General features: G+C 38.8%; 1 protein-coding gene across 2 annotated transcripts in view; it reads right to left on the reverse strand.

Annotated features, from left to right (window-relative positions):
* Tomm70 (translocase of outer mitochondrial membrane 70) overlaps positions 1–22,580 on the reverse strand; it is a 39,933-nt gene that overhangs the window by 12,105 nt on the left and 5,248 nt on the right. For both annotated transcript variants that reach the window (XR_015632781.1, NM_212519.2), the window contains 6 exon segments: positions 14,433–14,606; positions 12,908–13,034; positions 11,014–11,123; positions 8,988–9,136; positions 6,678–6,885; positions 4,725–4,859 (listed from right to left, as the gene is read on the reverse strand). Coding sequence is in view for 1 of the 2 variants with exons in the window: in NM_212519.2 (NP_997684.1) it covers positions 4,725–4,859; positions 6,678–6,885; positions 8,988–9,136; positions 11,014–11,123; positions 12,908–13,034; positions 14,433–14,606 (903 nt within the window). In the remaining variant the exon portion in view is untranslated.

A 22,580-nucleotide genomic window follows, 5' to 3' on the forward strand; every position in this document is an offset into this window, starting at 1 on the left:
TACCCAAACTTATGGGACACAATGAAAGCTGTGCTAAGAGGAAAACTCATAGCGCTGAGTGCCTGCAGAAAGAAACAGGAAAGAGCATATGTCAGCAGCTTGACAGCACACCTAAAAGCTCTAGAGCAAAAAGAAGCAAATACACCCAGGAGGAGTAGAAGGCAGGAAATAATCAAACTCAGAGCTGAAATCAACCAAGTAAAAACAAAAAGGACCATAGAAAGAATCAGCAGAACCAAAAGTTGCTTCTTTGAGAAAATCAACAAGATAGATAAACCCTTAGCCAGACTAACGAGAGGACCCAGAGAGTGTATCCAAATTAACAAAATCAGAAATGAAAAGGGAGACATAACTACAGATTCAGAGGAAATTCAAAAAATCATCAGATCTTACTATAAAAGCCTATATTCAACAAAACTTGAAAATCTACAGGAAATGGACAATTTCCTAGAAAAATATCAGGTACCGAAGTTAAATCAGGAACAGATAAACCAGTTAAACAACCCCATAACTCCTAAGGGAATAGAAGCAGTCATTAAAGGTCTCCCAACCAAAAAGAGTCCAGGTCCAGACGGGTTTAGTGCAGAATTCTATCAGACCTTCATAGGAGACCTCATACCAATATTATCCAAACTGTTCCACAAAATTGAAACAGATGGAGCCCTACCGAATTCCTTCTATGAAGCCACAATTACTCTTATACCTAAACCACACAAAGACACAACAAAGAAAGAGAACTTCAGACCAATTTCCCTTATGAATATCGACGCAAAAATACTCAATAAAATTCTGGCAAACCGAATCCAAGAGCACATCAAAACAATCATCCACCGTGATCAAGTAGGCTTCATCCCAGGCATGCAGGGATGGTTTAATATACGGAAAACCATCAACGTGATCCATTATATAAACAAACTGAAAGAACAGAACCACATGATCATTTCATTAGATGCTGAGAAAGCATTTGACAAAATTCAACACCCCTTCATGATAAAAGTCCTGGAAAGAATAGGAATTCAAGTCCCATACCTAAACATAGTAAAAGCCATATACAGCAAACCAGTTGCTAACATTAAACTAAATGGAGAGAAACTTGAAGCAATCCCACTAAAATCAGGGACTAGACAAGGCTGCCCACTCTCTCCCTACTTATTCAATATAGTTCTTGAAGTTCTAGCCAGAGCAATCAGACAACAAAAGGAGGTCAAGGGGATACAGATCGGAAAAGAAGAAGTCAAAATATCACTATTTGCAGATGATATGATAGTTCATTTAAGTGATCCCAAAAGTTCCACCAGAGAACTACTAAAGCTGATAAACAACTTCAGCAAAATGGCTGGGTATAAAATTAACTCAAATAAATCAGTAGCCTTCCTCTACACAAAAGAGAAACAAGCCGAGAAAGAAATTAGGGAAACGACACCCTTCATAATAGACCCAAATAATATAAAGTACCTCGGTGTGACTTTAACCAAGCAAGTAAAAGATCTGTACAATAAGAACTTCAAGACACTGAAGAAAGAAACTGAAGAAGACCTCAGAAGATGGAAAGATCTCCCATGCTCATGGATTGGCAGGATTAATATAGTAAAAATTGCCATTTTACCAAAAGCGATCTACAGATTCAATGCAATCCCCATCAAAATACCAATCCAATTCTTCAAAGAGTTAGACAGAACAATTTGCAAATTCATCTGGAATAACAAAAAACCCAGGATAGCTAAAGCTATCCTCAACAATAAAAGGACTTCAGGGGGAATCACTATCCCTGAACTCAAGCAGTATTACAGAGCAATAGTGATAAAAACTGCATGGTATTGGTACAGAGACAGACAGATAGACCAATGGAACAGAATTGAAGACCCAGAAATGAACCCACACACCTATGGTCACTTGATTTTTGACAAAGGAGCCAAAACCATCCAATGGAAAAAAGATAGCATTTTCAGCAAATGGTGCTGGTTCAACTGGAGGTCAACATGTAGAAGAATGCAGATCGATCCATGCTTATCACCCTGTACAAAGCTTAAGTCCAAGTGGATCAAGGACCTCCACATCAAAACTGATACACTCAAACTAATAGAAGAAAAACTAGGGAAGCATCTGGAACACATGGGCACTGGAAAAAATTTCCTGAACAAAACACCAATGGCTTATGCTCTAAGATCAAGAATCGACAAATGGGATCTCATAAAACTGCAAAGCTTCTGTAAGGCAAAGGACACTGTGGTTAGGACAAATCGGCAACCAACAGATTGGGAAAAGATCTTTACCAATCCTACAACAGATAGAGGCCTTATATCCAAAATATACAAAGAACTCAAGAAGTTAGACCACAGGGAGACAAATAACCCTATTTAAAAATGGGGTTCAGAGCTAAAGAAAGAATTCACAGCTGAGGAATGCTGAATGGCTGAGAAACACCTAAAGAAATGTTCAACATCTTTAGTCATAAGGGAAATGCAAATCAAAACAACCCTGAGATTTCACCTCACACCAGTGAGAATGGCTAAGATCAAAAACTCAGGTGACAGCAGATGCTGGCAAGGATGCGGAGAAAGAGGAACACTCCTCCATTGTTGGTGGGATTGCAGACTGGTACAACCATTCTGGAAATCAGTCTGGAGGTTCCTCAGAAAATTTGACATTGAACTGCCTGAGGATCCAGCTATACCTCTCTTGGGCATATACCCAAAAGATGCCCCAACATATAAAAAAGACACGTGCTCCACTATGTTCATGGCAGCCTTATTTATAATAGCCAGAAGCTGGAAAGAACCCAGATGCCCTTCAACAGAGGAATGGATACAGAAAATGTGGTACATCTACACAATGGAATATTACTCAGCTATCAAAAACAACGGCTTTATGAAATTCGTAGGCAAATGGTTGGAACTGGAAAATATCATCCTGAGTGAGCTAACCCAAACACAGAAAGACATACATGGTATGTACTCACTGATAAGTGGCTATTAGCCCAAATGGTTGAATTACCCTAGATGCCTAGAACAAATGAAACTCAAGACGGATGATCAAAATGTGAATGCTTCACTCCTTCCCTAAAAGGGGAACAAGAATACCCTTGGCAGGGAAGAGAGAGGCAAAGATTAAAACAGACACAGAAGGAACTCCCATTCAGAGTCTGCCCCACCTGTGGCCCATACATATACAGCCACCCAATTAGACAAGATGGATGAAGCAAAGAAGTGCAGACCGACAGGAGCCGGATGTAAATCTCTCCTGAGAGACACAGCCAGAATACAGCAAATACAGAGGCGAATGCCAGCAGCAAACCCCTGAACTGAGAATAGGACCCCCGTTGAAGGAATCAGAGAAAGAACTGGAAGAGTTTGAAGGGGCTCGAGACCCCATATGTACAACAATGCCAAGCAACCAGAGCTTCCAGGGACTAAGCCACTACCTAAAGACTATACATGGACTACCCTGGACTCTGACCTCATAGGTAGCAATGAATATCCTAGTAAGAGCACTAGTGGAAGGGGAAGCCCTGGGTCCTGGTAAGACTGAACCCCCAGTGAACTAGACTGGTGGGGGGAGGGCGGCAATGGGGGGAGGGTTGGGAGGGGAACACCCATAAGGAAGGGGAGGGGGGAGGGGGATGTTTGCCCGGAAACCAAAGAATTATTATTAAGTATTAAATAAATTAAAAAAAAAAAAAAAGAGGTAAAGGCAGGTGACTGCAAGTCCCAGACTAGCCTAGGCACCTTATATAAACAAGGAGACCCAGTCCCGTAAAAGAGAAAAAAGTCACAAGGAGACAAGGTGATGGCATGAGATGGTGGCCTTCTAAAACCTTCCATAAAATTTACCTGATGTTCATGTGTGTCTGTGTGGTATGGGAATATAATAAATGTTTTCAATTAAAAAAAAAAGAAATTTATACAATTACCAACTTTATATTAATTTCAAGATATTAAAAATAAAGATGGAGGGTTAGGGATTTAGCTCAGCGGTAGAGCGCTTGCCTAGCAAGCGCAAGGCCCTGGGTTGAGTCCCCAGCTCTGGAAAAAAAAAAGAAAAAAATATGGAAATAGATGGAAATAGCCAGAATTTTTAAAATGCTATTTCAACCTTTCAGAAGCACTGGACAAAATTCTCCCCTTCAAAGAACTTCAAACCAGGTCCACCTATAATCCCAGGACTCAGGTTGTCAAGGCTGGAGGGGAGCTCAGATGAGCTTGCACAACAAGTGAGACTTGGGTCTAAAATAACTGAATATACACACATTCAGTTCTTATACAGACCTTCCTGCTCTACTACACTGTAGTAAAAGAAGGCATGCTGAGCAAATCAGACAAGACCAGACAATTCTGGGTGTTTGCTCCCTGCATATGTAGTAGGTATTTTACAACTCTGTGGAGCTCCAGTTCGGGGGGACCTGATACCTCTGGCTCACTGGGAGCCTACAGTCATGTGCATATACTCCTACAGACACGTATATTAATTACAAAGAATCATTAAAATGTCAGGATTGGTGTTTACCCACGGAAAGCCTACAAGCTACAGATGAATACCCCAAAAGACAAGCTGATCTGTTAACACATTTTTTGCCTTCCCTTTCTTCAATAATATCAATATTATTATAAATTTTCAAGATGTAAGTAAATAAAGGCCAATTCAGGAGTTCACATGTTGTAAGAAAACTTTAAGAATCTCTGAAGAGTAGTCAGCAATCACAGCTCTAGAAGGTGAAATCTACCCACCTGTCCTCGGTGGTGATAAACATCCGAGTTCATAGGGTCGATCTCAGCAGCCATGTTGAAGTCCTGAGTAGACAGCATAGGCTGCTGCTGCTGCATGCACATGGTGCCTCTTTTGATAAGGGCATTTGCTCGAAGCTACACACCAAAAGCGAGAGAAAGTACCTGGTTAATTTTAAAATCTAATTTAGATTAAGAGAAAAAAATTCTGTAATGCCTACTACAAAGTTCATTAAGGACTACATAAGTTTTTAAGTATAGTAACTAAATATTGTTAAAGGTTGGTTATTACAGATTTCAGAACATTTTTATTGTTCCTAAAGAACACAGCACACACAAGCACAACACCTCTAATCCAAATGCCCAGAAACTACTTACCTCTAGTCTATTTCCACACATTTGTATATTCTGAATGCTTCATATACACTATGGCCTCTTCTGGTTTTCATGTAGTGTTTTCAATGTGATATGTATTAATATTCCTTTTTATGATAAAATATTTCAGTGTAGATATTGGACACGTGGGTTATTTATATTTTTTGAGTGTCATGATTAACACCGCTATCAACATTCAGGTCTGTATGTGTGTCTTAAATTCTCTGGAAGCAGCGTTGACAGATCACATGGCAACTACACGTGTTAACATTCTAAATAACCAAACTAGTCCCCAAAGAATCTTTATCATTTTATATTCCCGTCAGCTACACAATGTTCCAATTTCCCTACATTCTTACCAGTACTCATTACAATCTGTGTTTTTGAGTTAGTTTTATTGCCTGTGCTTTCAACTTAAAAAAAAATTTATAGTCATGATACTAGGAAAGAAGGGGTACTAACTGTCCTAACAGGCAATGGTACTGGAACACATTTTCATGCTGTCATTGCTCATTTGTAGAATAGTCTTTGGTGAGTTATGAAATTCTTTTGTACATTTTCTGATTAGGTTTCCTTTTTACTGTTGGGTTCTAAGTTTTTTTTCCTTGATTACAATGAACCTTCCATGAATTTTTTTCTACTCTATGGAAGGTGTTTTCAGTTTTCTGATACTGTTCTTTCAAGCACAGCCTTATTTAAAGCAATCCTCCAACCTCAGCTGTCCAAATACAAGATATCATGGCTGGCTCAAAGCTGCTATTTCTCTTTTCACATCCATTTACTTATGCCCACACATATTCACAGGGGCATCTGCCACAAGAGGGCATTTGCTTGAGTCCATCCTTTCTTCTGCCATTTGGGCTCCAGGGTCTGAGTTCAAGTTTCAGCCCTGACAGCAAGTTGATGGCACTTCTTGATTTGTGAAGCTAGACTTTAGGTGTCTTGTCTCAGAAACCCCTTCCTAATACAAGGCAATAGTCATTCCTATGCTTTTCCTAAGATCTTGTTTTACTTTTAGTTCTTACATTTAGGTTTCTGGTTTGTTTTGAAGTAGCCTTTATATACAGTATACAGTAGATATTATTACTCTTTGCTGTTAAAGCTAAAAGTCATGATCATGAACACAGGCTTCTTCTTCAAAGCAACAGCACATATACTTTATAGCAGAATAGAATGAAGAAATGCAGTAATTTGGAAATCAGCATGAAAAGAGATTAAGGAAAATTTTATAGGGTAACTTTGGTATGAAAATTTCATTTCAAAAGCATTTTAAGAATACTTAGAAGAGTGTCATCATCCACACCACTGTCACCGTTACCCAAAACCAACCTTTTACAGTATGCCATGGCCACAAGGGATCTGACAGTACATTAAATGCTGTAGAAGAAAGCTGTTTATTTCCTTGCCATGTATTACTGCTTCGGATTCACTACATCAATATCATTAGACATAGATTCCTCAAAATAAAAACCAGCCTTTCATGGAAACGCGAGTGACGTGCTGAGGCTTCGGGCAAAGCGACTGCACAAGTAACCACGCTGACTTTCTAACTTCCACACGCACACACATTTCAAGATGTACCTTCACGTTAGCTTCCTTCAAACTGATGACCTTATCTAAGTCAGGCTTGGCCGCGTTGGCACTGCCAATAAGCAAGTAGAAGGTGGCTCGTAGTAGTAATGCCTCTGCCATGTATTTGCCTTGAGCATCTATTTCCTTTGAGCATTCACTTATGATTTTGTCATAGTTTTCTTCTTCCATATATTGTTTAGCTTTTAAATATCCAGAACTGAAGACAAAAGCAAACATAGGAAAGGAAAATAATTACTAAGCAAAGAGCAAATACTAAAACCTGCTAGATATGGCACTCTGAATCATCCTTTCCTTCTCTACTCATCAGTCAGTATGGGACTGGAGCTGGGGTTAGAGATGAAACTGACAGGAGTTCTTAACCAACAGGATTTTCTTGATACCCTCAAGAAACAGTTTTCAAGTGGAGACAGCAGTCACTGGCAGAATTCTTACATTAGTACTTTGTTCAAACACTAGCTAATATGAGTGAGCCGATTAGAAAGTCGCTCTTTTGAGCGTAGATGAGGACCTTGTCTTACTTTCTGTCTGGGGCATTAGAAGTACTTCATTAAGGGATAAGAGAATGAAGGAAGTAGACAATAATCAAGTAAAGACAAGTAGCCAGATGTGTGTTTTGTACAGACCATTGTTTTGTCCAAGACAGACTGAGTAAGGAACAGGACTAAGTAAGGAACAAAGACTAGAAGTTAAAACACTGAAGTGCTTCAAATAGATTTATCATTCCACCTTAAAAGGTAGACCTAGAATTAACTCACATCAGGGGACTTTTGTTTACCCAACAAGCTATCTTGCAGAGCCCCTAGAATAACCTCTCCTTTTAAAATGCAGTGAGTACAGTTTTCTTCTGCTATCTGTTGTTGTTTGCTTTTGTTTGAAACAGGGTTTCTCTGTGTAGCCCTGACTCTCCTGGAACTCGCTCTGTAGACCAGCCTGGCCTCTAAACTCAGAGATCCTCCTACCTCTGCCTCCCCAGTGCTGGGATTACAGGCACGGGTCACCATCATAGCCCAGCTACAACATTTTTCTAATATGATGACTGCTATGGGAGATTCTGAAACAAAAAAGTATTCTATGGAATTTCTAAGACATTTGATATATGACAGTTATACATTAATTAGCATGGTGTGAAATGATATACTTTAGAGGTAGATACTTCAAATTTTTATCTTGCATTGGGTTAGAGACACATGATACAAACCCACAGGATTACAAGGGTAAAATACTGATTCTTTACTGTGTGCTATGTTGCTCAGTAGTTAGATAAAGTAAATGCATATTTGAATTAGCATATTATCAACTCACAATGTGTTTATACGGGTGTAACCCCTCAAAAGTCAAAGAGCATCTGTATTAAAGAGCACTGTAAGTTAAAGTACAATTTCTCATTTTAGTTGTTATAGTCTAGACAGAGAAAACTGGTATGTAATTTACACAAAAAAAATTATATCAAATTCTTCTAACTTCTCTAACTTCACACTAACCATTTATTCTATATTTTGTTGCTCAGGTTACCAGGGTAAGAAAGCAGGAGCAGTAACACGAAGATCAGACGCAACATCGAGAGTTCCCACTCACTGAAATCATGGTAAATAATTACACAGGCTTCTACATCTTAAAGGAATCCGATAAACTAAGAATCAGCGGTACTAGTGTTTTCAAAACGTGGTGACACCGAGGTGTGGAGTAAGATGGAAATACAAAGTACAAACTGCGCAGCGGCTTCGGCTGAGAGCTCCTGTGAGCTTATGACTCACATCCTGTCATCTCTCGCCACAGCTCATAGAATGTGATTACCTTTGCTCTCGTCGTTATGGGATGAAGACCGTTTACTGCTTCTGTCTCACTGTTACTAAAGCTATGTGACATCTGAAATACTTATTTTCCAACTATGACTTTCTGAAACATTATATACCAATTAAAATGTACATGTCTTGGTATAATCATACAGATTTCCTTAAAATTCAGTTGTGTTTTAGTTCAGGGAACACTATTCCCCTTCCTTCCATACGTATTAATAAATACCCAATCAGTAACACTACTTACTACCCTATATCAGGGAGGAGTTACCCTAACTGAAAAGCACACGCACTGGCAAACAGGAATGTGCAGGCTTTGATGGTACATACATTATATACCGAGGTCTCCCTCCAGCCATAAAGGCATGTGACCTTTGACTGCACCTTTCTATAGTATAAAACACAAGACTGTCACGTCCTGGACAAGTAGAAAAAAATCTCAAGAAATTAATAACATGGTACAACTCCCCCCCCCCACAGACACTGTGTTTGGCATACTTACTTTTCTTTTACTTCTAACGCTTCTCCCTCCTTGTCCTTATCTTCGTCAGACTTCTCTCCTTTAAGCATTGGCTGAGAAATTATGTCATCCGTGAAAGAACTGAAGTAAGATTTAATAAACTGTGGAGATGGCATCAGAGGTTCCCGGTTCTGAAATTCAATCACGTTTAAACTTCTTTTTAAAATGAGAAAATACTAATCAAAGAGCAAGTATACTGCGGAACGAAAATGACTTATAATAAGTAGATTTTCATTTTTAAATTAACAAACAACATTATGCCACAGGATAAGAGTGGAAATCCAACAGGTTTCACAGGTGATTTTAAAGAATTCCATTATGAATTGCGGAAAGGCAACAAAGTTTTAAGCCCTAGTACAGTTAGTCTTGGATTCACAGTACATGCTAATACATGAAAGCCCACGATAATGAAACCTGCTAAGTGTTGTTCTGAGACAGGGTCTCTGTGCAGACTAGCTTGTCTTTAACCTATAATCCGTTTTGCCTCCCAAGTAATGGAAATATAGGCATGTGCCAACTGAGCCCAGCTGTATAGATTAGTTTCAGAGATTATCATATCAGTAATGGAAAAGACAACAAGTGCTCTGATATTCCTGAAATTTAGCAGTCAATCTTTGATGATTTTTAGCTAAGCTCTCACTCTCCCAGCACTCTACTTAAGTTTCCCCTCGAATGCTTAATATCAGGTCTTTTATAATTAATAACATCTGTTCCACTAAAATGAGCCCTCTAGAAGGCACCATGTCTTTACTCTCTCCCCTTTTTATAGCGTGGGTGGGCCACAAATTTGTGGTGTTCCTCCTACTCTAACCTTCTAAGTGCTTATGTTTTAAGAGTCACTTAGATCTGGGACCATGTGCTTGTTGTATCCATTGCTCTACCACAGAGCTTAGTTTAAGCTATGCCACTAATGTCTATTGATATAGTTTACCTTTATGTTGAGATTTGCCCTGGAGTTATCTGTATTTTGATGTTAATTCCACCACCCCAAGGACAGCTGCCTAGTCATGTGCTCAGGACTCAGGTGACTTCACCAGAACCTTCTCCCCATTGAATTTGTAAAATACAGGTGAGGGGTAGATACAGGATAGAAGGAGGCCTGTCATTGGAGGAGAAGGAATGATGGGCGGGAGAGAAGTTTGAAGGAAGAGGAGGAGACTGGAATGGAAAAGAGGAAGAGACAGGAGGGAGAGGGAGAGAAGCCTTGGCAGGACAATATGGCGGGTGACATTAAGACTCCACACTGTACCTTTACAGGTTGTTACAAATGTTTTTAAGGGATGGATGTGTATTGGGCTTTGTATGTTTAGGTGGGCAATTATATCTCATCAATTGGGTCAAAGGTTATTGTGTTGTGTGTTCTTTCATGTGCAGATTTGGGATGTGTGTTTCTGGCATGGAAACCTGCCTTGAGAACTAGATAGGTAGAGAGATTGCTGCCAGGTTCAGAGAGAGGCATTCGGCAGTGTGATATGGGATGGAGCAAAGCGGGTGAGAGGCTTTGCTGATTGAGAATTAAGATATCCAGCAGATATCTTGGGTATAAACCAAGTGGGGGATAAAAGACAGTAATACTTTTTTTTATTTTTTATACTTTTACAATACCTTTAAAAGCTAATGATACAGAGCAAGAGTTGGCAAGTTTTTTTTTTGTTTTTTTTTTTAACAAAAGATCAGGTGATAGTTTAACATTGTATACTCTATAGACTTTGAATACAACCACTCAACTGTGGAGTAGCAGCATAAAAGTAGCCCTAAGCACTATGCAAGCAGCTAAAATATAGGAAGCAGATTGGAGTTGGACTTTGGGCTGCTGACTGACAATCCCTAATATATAATGAAACGAACTATACTCTTTGAGTACAGTTTTAGATTTACTGAAAAATTGGTATGCTATAATAACCAAAGAATATAGGAAAAAGAAACAACCAATTTTACTTTCAGTTACCATACACATTATGTCTAGGTTCAAGCAGCACTGAACTATTACCAACTCACACTAATTTACCTTATATTTTTCTTTGGCATTCTCTTTCCCGAGAAGTTTAAGAACTTTATCAGCTAACAGCATGCTCTGCTCATTTTGAAACCCTTCTAATATACACACAGCAGTGACATCTGGAAATGACAGAAAATAAGCATTACGGAATTATTCTGATCAGCAGTATCAAATAGGTATAACTGAAATACAGAGGTGAAACAACTTAAAGCAAGGTGGAAGTGTTCAATTTTCAAGGAACTGTCACCACTGTACTTCGCTGGAGTCTGTTTTCCTCACCTGTGAAATGAATGTGCTTATCCTGTTTAATTTCTGATGTCTCTCAATGGTCTAACATTGTGTAGACAGCAAAGAAAACAAGGAATCCAGAATATTTTCTTCTGGCTAGTAACACAAGGCAAGTGAACACAGTAGAATCACATCTTGCTCTGCTGCTTAGGCTGTTATCAAACTCCTCCACCCAATAAATCCTCTTGCCTTGCCTCCTAACTTAGCTTTTTAAAGGCCTTCAACTTATTTTGTCTCCAAAGCTACTTCGACACAGAGCTCAAAAGCATCCTCAAAACACCACTTCCCACTGGTTATGCTCCAGACAGCTCACAACAGAGTGGTTTGAAATTTGGAAGATCAGAAGTTCCCTCAGCATGTATTCGCCATTCCAAGTATTCATGCAACAGTTGTGGCCTCTTCTCCTAAGCTCCACTCTCCACAACCCCAAGTCCTTCTCTCCCAAGCAAGTCAATCAGCGTCACATTTAACTCACTCACTCACTCACTCACTCACTCACTCACTCACTCACTCACTCACTCTGACTAAGCTCCTTTCTCATTCCATGCCTTTGATCTGAAACTCCACTCAGCCTCTTCTCTGACAGTTATATCTGCCAGTAACTTCAAAACTTTGCTTTTCCATTTTAAAAACATTCCTTCAACCATCACAGAACATCACAAAACTTTTACATTTTCTAACATGATCTAAAACATCCTCATTCTTTAAAAAGACTCATTCCTTTAATAAAGCAACAAAAAGGCACTGTGCGCTCTGCTCAGGACAGTGAGCTAAGTGAGAACCCGGGTTTTACTCCCCACTATCAACCACAAAGTTATCAAAAGAGTAATTATGGCTAAATTTTATTGCTGACGATTTTAAAGGATATGCAAACAGGCACTGAAAGTACTTTTAGACCATAGAAATTATAGTTTGGTTTAGTGTTTCATCACTTAGCCTATGACCCGCACTTTAACTGCACTTTTGGAAACAGATATGGTCAATTAGAGGTGGTATATTTATAGTATTTTCAGAAAATGACATTTTCGTTTGGATTTTATAGCAATTACACTCTGCAATTGTGTATAAAACGTTTGAAAGTATGAAGGGAAGAAGTGACTTCCTTAATAACTCATCTCCAAATTATTTCACATTTATACAAGAAAGCAGCTGAAAATGTGTCAACACTAACCTGCTAAAAACTACTTTTCTGATTTTCTTAATCTTATACTCATGAATAATCCCTCGGTTGTGCATGTGCCTTTAATTTTAGCACTTGGGAGACAGAGGCAGGTAGATCTATGTGAGTTTGATGTCAACTGGTCTACACAGTGAGTGCCAGGACAGCCTATGAAGAGAAACCATGCCCCCCAAAAAAACCAACCAACCAACCAACCAACCAACCAACCAACCAACCAACCAACCAACCAATAAATATTCCACAGTAGCAAACACAGAGAGAACTTATGTACCAGTAATTTCTATTTAACTTAGAGAACACGGTCTCACCTGTGGCATAGTTTAACACTGAAAGACAATGGACTGATCTCTACACTCACAAGGCAGTAAACATAAATGTACCAGTGACTACAAAGCCTTCAGTAATTTTCCTAGGAAAATACAGAAATCTCCTCACCTTCTAAACACTCCTTCTTATTGTCTAGCTTCTCATGGGCTTTTGCACGTCTAAAGAGAGCTTTCACATATTTGGGATTAAGTTCAACGGCCTTTGTACAATCTTGGGCCACTTCTTTCCATTTTTGCTGTAAGTGAAAGCATGAAAAGAAAAACAGTTACACTGAAAACAACTGTTCAACAGAATTGAGTTTTCAAAACCCGACAGGCCAAGTGTTAAAGAGTTTCTCAATAAAAGTATTTCCAATTCAAAGAATACAATATATAAAAGACAACCCCCGAGCCCCAAATATGAAATAAAGAGTCTACACTAGATTCTCAACACTAGGCAATGAGATCTTGGCTGTTTTCCCACCTGCCCACGGCTGTGTGCTCTGGGCAGTTTTCACTCCTTCAGCACTACTGATCTGGATCCACACAGTCCCCTCACCAGGGTCTTTGCTCTTTCACCTGTTCCTTCTCTGCCAACAGCCCTCAGTTCTACTGCATCCCACGACGAGGATGCATGTTCAGATGATCCTTCTCACAGTTACTAACCCACTGACCAGAGACTTGCCATTAGTCCACCTTGCCACCTGCCTGTTATATACCTATTACTACTGGCTGCCCACTCTCAACTGATTTAGCTGAACCCGTCTGTCTACTTGATTGCTACATGCTGCAATCTTCAAGCTCTCACCTCTCTCTTCTTCCTAGATGATTGTCTGGCTTTACACAACATCTCTAGCCCGGCTACCCTGCTAAATTACAGATGTGTGTTAAACTATCTGCTTTTAGCTGTCGCTCTCTTCCTCCACCCTGATGGAATTAAAATTCTTGTCTTTATGTTTCACGGGCAGTGCAATAGCAAACCTTGCTGGTCTTTAGCTCTCCTTTCTGTGCTGTGCAGACCACTGCAACAATATGCTTCCCTGCCACCCCTTCTGATTCCAGTATATCCTTGACAGAGCAGGAGGAAAATATTTATGATATTCCTCCCCTGGAGGGAGGCCCTTAAACACTTCTACTGCACTCAGAATGAACTGCAGATTTATTTGTTTCACTTACTCGTCATCTTCGTCAGCCCAAGTCTTGCTGTTACACACTGGCCACCAACTCATGCTCCTCTACCTCCTCAGTGCTGAGAGACGGCCGAGGCCAGCACACTTAGCTCAAAGGGAAACTCACTGCCTACAGGCTCTCCTTACTTGATCCCTGCTTCCTTCACTTCCATGTCTCTGTACTCAGGAAACTTTTACTGTTTAAAACACTAGATGCTGGTCTCAGAGCAACTTCATATCTTATATAAACAAAGAAACAAAAATTAAACAAATGGTCTCAAACTTTTGTGGGGGGAGTAGGATTACTATGCAATTTTAACTTAAACTATCTAGTTTTATTAAAATTTATAGAATTTTGGTCTACAGTTTGGCTAGCAAAACTGAAATGAGAAAGTGCATTACATCTGAATAGAATTAACCAAAACTTTTAGCAGATAGACAGAGGAAAAGCAAAGGAGTACATTGGAAACAACCCAGGGTGCATACCAACTGTTCAAAGGCAGCAGCTCTGTTCTGATAAAATGTAGAGAGGTCTGCATTCTTCTCAGTAGGGCACAGACTAATAGCCTCGGTATAGCACTGAATAGCTTGCTCATATTTTCCTGCTTTGAAATATTTGTTGCCTTTATTTTTGGCTGCTTGGGCTCTATCCAGAGAGCTCTGAAATGAGAGAAAATAATTATTAAGAACTAAATGATATTTAAGAATAAATGCAGATAACAGTGATAAACAAGTTGATGAAAGAATATGGGAAGATAGGATGGTTGTTTATAGTTCAAAACCACCCAGACTTCTTCCAAACACACTAACACATTAACTACCATTTCTCTATCATTTCTGTCAACATTATAAGTGGTAATTTATACCAAATAGGTATAAAGACATGTTTCTCAGCCCAGGTAATTTAAACCCCTTGTTTTGGAAAAATCTAGTTCCAGTATATAAAAACCAGTCTCCATAGCTGGGTGTGGTAGCACAAGCCTGTAATACCAGCACGAGAAAGTCTAAGTCAAGAGTTCAACGCCAATCTGAGCTAAAAGCAAATAGCAACAACTACATTAAAAGGTCAATAAGTGCCTAAACTTCCTACTTTAGGCAGTAGCAAAAAGGATCTTTACATCAAAGCACAAGGGGCAGGCAAAGGTAGGCTCAAGTCAACAGGACACCTGGCTTCTCTCAAAATCATTATCATCACACACTTAAAGGAAGTCTCTGCGGGCAATGGGTAGTTATGGCCAAGATGACGGACAGGGTCACGTCATATAAGCTGAACCCCTTACGTACCAGAGGATTTTGATAATGCCTGGAAATATAGACACTAGTTACTTCCCTTTTGGAGGTATCTAGGGATCAACCCAGGGCCTCTTTCACGTTGCCAAGCTCCCGGCTTACTCTCTGTGGTTCTTCTTTAGCATCATTGCACCTATAGGCTTGTTGTTGTTATTTCTAGTATAGTGTACAAAGAAAGATTTGTATGTAACTCAAACTGTCTATTATACATAGAAGTATAACCTAAGCAATTTAAGCTAGATAGTGCTAACAAGAAATGTATCTTAAAAATCAGGATGTAGGATAAAAGGAACCAAGAACACAAAGACGAAAAACCTTCCATTTGCCAACAGATTTAATCAACTTCTAAAAGCTTTCCATGTCAAAGAGCAACCATGAAACATACTTTAAGGAAAAATAGGTTACAAAACTGTCGCACCTGCTGCAGCCCAGGCCTCATGTGCCCAGAATAGCTATGAATAAAACCAAACAGAAGCTTACTTAAAACTTTATGATTTTTATTGGGAGGAAGAGAGGAGGCACATTCATAAGACAATGGAAATATGCTGGGACCAACAAGAAAAGACAAATGAGTCAGGTGCAGTGGTGCACGATTTTAATGCCCACGCTCAGGAGGAAGAGGCGGGTGGATCTCTGGGTTGGAGGCGAGTCTGATGTACCCACTGAGTTGTAAGTCAGCCAGGGCTACACAGAGAAACTCTGTCTTAAACAAACAAACAAGCGGGGTTGGGGATTTAGCTCAGTGGTAGAGCGCTTGCCTAGGAAGCGCAAGGCCCTGGGTTCGGTCCCCAGCTCCGAAAAAAAGAACCAAAAAAAAAAAAAAGAAACCAAAAAACAAAAAAAACAAGCAAGAACAAAATCAACAAGAAAGAAAGAGAGGGAGAGGGAGAAGGGGTGGAGAGAGAGAGAGAGAGAGAGAAGCCAAACAAGAACTCTAGTATGGCTTTAGGAAGACAACCATCAGAGTGATAATTAGCTTGCATTTAGGATGCCCTCTTTAATCCAAAAACACAAGTCAGACTGCAATAGGGCTGTGACATCCTGAAGGGAGAATGGTCCTTTCCAAGAGCCCACACAAAGAGGAACTGCTAACACTGAAGTAAAGCCAGTACACACAATGAGGCACACGACTCAAACAGAAAACTACTATCTGATAAAGAAACCGAACAGCAAAAGAAAGTGTGGTGGGGAGAAGCTGCTGGGCCTTTATACACAAAGCACAAATTCTACCACTGAACTATAAAACGCCTACAATCCACAATTAGACATCTTGAAAGAAAACAAGAACTATAACTAATTTAAGAGGGGCTGTACTACAACAAACATAGCTGAGGAACAAATGAAGTACAAGGTTTGACCAAGGAAACTTCCAGAATGCAATGAAAACAGGATAGGGGTGAGATATTTGAAGAAAATAAATAAGTTCCAATATCTATCCAGCAAGTTCCTAGAAGACAGTTAAAGAGGGATAAGAAATAATAGAGAAATAAAACAAAATGATGTGCTTTTAAACACATTATACTAAAATTTACAGCAAACATCCTGAAGATGTTTAAGTAGAAAAGAAAATCAGATTACCTACAAAAGAAAAAGAACAAATCAGGTACAAACTGTCAACATTAGGTCCTGATAAATAATTAACAATCACAAAGTTCTGAAGCAGGACCTCCAACATAAACTAGTGTTTGAAGTTAAATACAATATAGACATACACTACAGCTTTCCTGCTCAAACGTACCTGCAGCAGAGGAGTGACCAATATAAAAGCAGAAAGAAAAAAAGACTGGCACAGGAACAACCACCACTACACTTACCAGTAACAATAAATGTGAAGAGGTTGAGGCTTTGACCAAAAGATCTTCAAATTGTTTAAAAGTAAAGCTAAATGTTATCTAAATAGATGACTTAAAGCAAAATGACACAGAAACATCTTAGAAAGGAAAAATAAACATTATAAAAGGCAGGTACAACACAAAAAAGGCACCATCTCAGGACTGCTCTTAAAAGCAGCAAATGGTACATCACATAGTTCTATTGGTAAAAGTACAATCTGACCAAAAGTATAATTATTGATCTTTATACTTAATTAAACTTTTGATTGTTTTTGATAGCAAATGAAAGTTTAAAAAACATTATTTTATTTAGTACAATAAATTTTCATTGTTTCTGAGTCACTAAAAGCCTGCTCAATACCCTGAAACATTAGGGACTATTTATGTGGAAAATAATGTGGCTAAACTATCAACACATTTCAGTTACTCAGTATTTTAACAAAAGATTTTCAGAGTAAATAAAAAGAACATTCACTGTCCAAAGTACAGGAAGTTGTTTCATTAGCATAAGCAGGTAATGAACTCTTCTTACATCTATCTTACATCTAAATAAAACACAAGAGTCCAGGAGGCTGACAAAGGAAAAGGACGGAGAGGAATCTGGACAAAGGCACAGAGTTCCCTCAAGAAAGAGGACTGCACTCTTCACTTAGCAAAGTCTAAATGTGCTAAGCCCGACAAACTGAATCTCAACTAGCTACATTTTTAATTTAATTTTATGTGTATGGCTGAATTGTATGCATATATGTTTATGCACTGCATGAGGCCAAAAAAGGTATCAGATCTTTTGGAACTGGAATAAGATGTGGTTATCAGTCACTGTGTGGGTGCTGGGAATTGAACTTAGGCCCTTTTTCAAGAGCAACAACTGCTCTTATCCCCTGAACCATCTCTCCAACCCCCTCAATTAAGTTTCATAACAATTTCCCTTTTAAAAAAATTCTAATTTCTTAAGTCTACTTAATTTCTTTAATGTACTACTGAAAATAAATGGTGTTCTGAAGACAGGTTGAAAAGGAATACAACTATATAGACGAGTGATGAGCTGGCAAATTCTCTCCCTTTATGATTCCTCCACCTCTCCACCTTGGCCAGCCACCTAACTACAACTAGCAGTAGCACAAAGGTCACTGACATTGCCTCACCTTCTGATTACCCCAACTCCCATTATTTTCTGACCCATAATTTTCTTCAATAATAATGCAGAGAAAAATAGCACCACAAGAATAGTAATTAGAATTTTTTACAAAAAGCTGGATATCAACAAATAACTAGTTTTCTGCTATACCCAAAAACTAGGCTTTTCAAGCAAAAATTAATTTAAAAGAGGGAAGAGAAGATCTTAATGGACATTATAATCACTGTTTTACTACAAGGGGTTTTAACTCTACCACACAGAAATTTTTTCTACTGCTTTTCAAAGACATTTCCCTCACTGTCTACCCTCCCAAGTTATACTAAATATGTTTAGAATTAAAGGCAGAAGTTAGAAAAAATACCACCTCAAAACCAATTCTGAAAGTATATGTTCACAAACGAAAAATGAAGACAAGATGACCTCAAACATATTGGGATCACGAGAAGCTAGTTCAATCTTTTCATGTAGTCTATTAGTCTATTCAGAAGCTAACAAAGTTCTTAAAAGAAATCACAAACTCATTTAACAATATCGGAAGCAACTTGACTTTGGTAGTCTTTTTGGAGGCTATAGATTTCATGGTTAGATTCTATGAAAAGTTATTAGTTCTGAGACCTTTATTACAATTAGTTTTACTACACTCTGCATACATGCAAGTCCAGCAGGTTTAAAGAGCATTAACCTTGGTGGCTCAGTGCACAGAGGGCATGCTGTATGAGCACAGTGAACTAAGTTTGATCTTGCACACAGCTGGGCATGCTGCACATGTGCAACCCCAGAACAGGGAGCCAGGGACAGAGGACCAGGGCTTCCTGGTTGGCCAGTCAGCTTAGTCTAATCAGAGGCCCAGGTCCCAGTAAGAGAAACAAACAAGGTAGACTGTCTCAACAAAACAAACAAGGTAGACTGGCTTCTGAGAAATGAAACCCAAAGATGACCTCTAACTTTTACATCCATGTACATACACAAACATTAATCTCACCATATGCTACCACTGGTAGTGCCACTAGGGAAGCTTGTCTAACACCACTTGCTACCAGTAGAATGGTGGCCAGCTTGGTCACCTTGAAAACAAAGCTGAAAGCCCCTTAGTCTCTCTGAGGAACTCAGATTTGAAGAGACTAAGTCATACGCATTCTTTTCTTCAAGGAAGGCAGTACATGGACATACATTTAAGCTCTGTGAATACTGGAAAGAACACAAGTAATTAAAAGATGTTCCTTTCTGCCCATTATATTATACTATCAATTGCTTAAAATTATAAAATTTAGCATTTTCTACCCCAAATTTGAATAAGTTTTTCTCCTGATAATGACTAATCAGCAGCAGTTCTGCCAATGTGATTCTGATAAATCAATACAACAAATGTCTGGATCCAGTGAGGATATCATAGAAATGATGCATGAAGCAAGTTATCAACCAATTACTGTCAAAATTGCTGAGGGAATGTTTTTAAGAGCTACACCCTAAAAGCTTTACATATTATTACTATTTATATATATTTTTTAGCTTGAATTTATGGAGGATGCTTTAGGACAATTAAGAATCTTTATCAACAGAACAACCTTTGTCATACCCATCTACCTGCCTGTACACAGCCAAACCAACCAAACAACAAAAAGCTCAATGCTTACACTCTGGACACCAACAAAGGAAAGATTAAGGTACAATGCTCACTATACATTTACTCCATACAAATGGGATCACCAGCACAACCAGATATTTTCCTCTTTGCTGGGAAAGCACAATTTAGTTCCCTGGGTTTGTGTGTGGTAATCAGAGGGTAATGTTGGGACATCTCCCTCAGTTGCTTTTCTACCATATTTTTTGAGACAGTGTCTCTCACTAGACCTGATATCAATTTTGCCTACATTAGTTGGCCAGTGAACCACTAGAAGCATGCATCTCTTTCCTCGATGCTAGGGTCTACAATGCATTTTACGTGGCACTAGGGACCTAAACTCATATTGATCTGTAAGCATATTACTCTCTGAGCCAGATATTCCCCAAGCCCTAAACTTACCACCACACATTTGGCTTTCTGTGTCCATGAATTTGAACTATGGAATAAAAATAATCAAGGGAGAAAAACAACAACAAAAACTTAACTGCTGCTGACAAATACTGTGATTAGGCCTAAAACAGATCTGAATCAGACCTTGAATCTATACTATACATATACACTCTTTATTTTTATTATTCCAAAATAATTAATAAGCTAACATCTAACATGTGTTCTTCAGCTTGTGATCATGTATGATGTACACTTTATTCAAAACTATAATTTACATACACACATATAAGGTTCTCAAGCATCATAGATTTGGCACCTATGGCACCAATTCTTTGTAGACACAGAGATTCAGACACAACTATACAAAAAACAACAAAGTAGCTCTTCCTAAAGGAACATGCTACATATCAGCATAGAAAACAAGTAAATGACCACTTTCCAATGAATTATGACTAATCAAATACTGAAATCCCAATCTATAGATCAGACCACACAGCTGGCAAGAAAATTATCATTTCAAGGAATAGTAATATGCACATAAATCCAAACCTATGGGGTGAAACAATCAAAATAAGTATCTCAGACTATACGTTTAGGAAATGAGGAAAAGCACCAAGCATGTCTTTCCTCTCTTCAACAAACATTACTATTCGTTAGAATTTGTCAAGAGCAAAAATTGCCCATCATGTCTCGAAGAGGCGGTCCTCTAAAAAACAAGTTACAGTTTGCAATAAAAGGTTTAGTAAAGTTTCAGTAATTGTTAATGAAAGCTGCTTATTATAATCTTCTCTGAAACCAAATGGCTAATGAACAATCAAGAAAGTATTTCAGGGGGGTTGGGGATTTGGCTCAGTGGTAGAGCGCTTGCCTAGCAAGCGCAAGGCCCTGGGTTCGATCCCCAGCTCCGAAAAAAAGAATAGGAAAAAAAAAAAAAAAAAAAAAAAAAGAAAGTATTTCAGGAAGGAAAAGTATCAACCCCAAAGAATTAATAGACATGTGCAAAACACTAGAAAAGGACTGGCATCTAAACAAGTCTTTTGACATGGTTATGTTAGAGCATGTTAAAACAAAACAAAAAAAAAAAATAAAAAGAAAATATCCCAAGTAAACATGCATGTAGTGAACCTAAGCTAGCTTAGCATCACAGTAAAATACAGAGTGCTGGTGGTTTACCCACAACCCTATACCTGTGGTGCTCTTCTGCTGCCCATAACTGCAGAAGATTATTCTATAGGACATACCACCTCACCTGGGACAAGATGAAAATTCTAAAGTGTCTACTGAAGGTTTGTTGCTTTCATACTTCATAAAGTTGACAAATTTTAGGTTGAATCATTCTAAATAAGGAGTCAACAGTCATTATATATTTATGCCTATAAACTTATACTTGAAATTAGTTTCAAATATCTGCTGTATGCTAGGCACTTCATTAAGTTCTGAGAAAAGAAAATAGAGCCAACCACAGTTTTCACAGATTCAAGACTACAAGAGTAATAAAGGTGGGAATAAGAAACTCTAGTACTGGGCTGGAGAGATGGCTCAGTGGTTAAGAGCACTGACTGCTCTTCCTGAGGTCCTGAGTTCAAATCCCAGCAACCACATGGTGGCTCACAACCATCTGAAGTGAGATCTGATGCCCTCTTCTGGTGTGTCTGAAGACATCGACAGTGTACTCACATACATAAAAAATAAATAAATCTTAAAAAAAAAAAAAAAAAAAGAAACTCTAGTACTCTAAAAGTGTTGTATATAACCCGGGGAATTACGGAATTACACAGAGCAGGATTTCAGCAAAGGTAAGGTGACTTCACTGTTGTCTTTTATGAGACTGTGTGAGAGGAAATGCCCACAGACCATCCAATGACCAGACCAGAATCAACAGCAAATGGCTGCTGAGTGTGGTAACATATTCCTGTAATTCCACTACTCAGGCATGAGGATAGAGTAGAAAGGTTACAGAGAATTAACTCCATTGAGAAACATCATTCAAGATAAAAGGAACTTTATCTGCACTAAGGAGATTTATCATTTTAAGCATGGGACTCCTGGGATCTAATCTAATAGGGACAATGAGGTAGAAGACTACAGTTGTTCTTCAGTAGCCAGAGGATTAGTTCTAGAACTTCATCCCACAACAAAATCTGTGGATATTCAAATCCCCTATGCACTATTTGCCTAGTACTTGGGTGCATCTGCTAGCATAACTGTTTTGTTTCAGCAAGTCATGCTCTTCTGGTCTCCTGGCCAGATTAGTTTCAAACTTGTGGACTCAAGTCATTTCCCAAGCAGCTATGACTTTATATGTACTGTTCCCTATGTAGTACAGGATGCTCCTCCTCCTTCTACCTCAAGCTAGGACT

Source organism: Rattus norvegicus, chromosome 11, assembly GCF_021556685.1.
Source record: "Rattus norvegicus strain SHRSP/BbbUtx chromosome 11, alternate assembly SHRSP_T2T, whole genome shotgun sequence".
Classification (NCBI taxonomy): domain Eukaryota; kingdom Metazoa; phylum Chordata; class Mammalia; order Rodentia; family Muridae; genus Rattus; species Rattus norvegicus.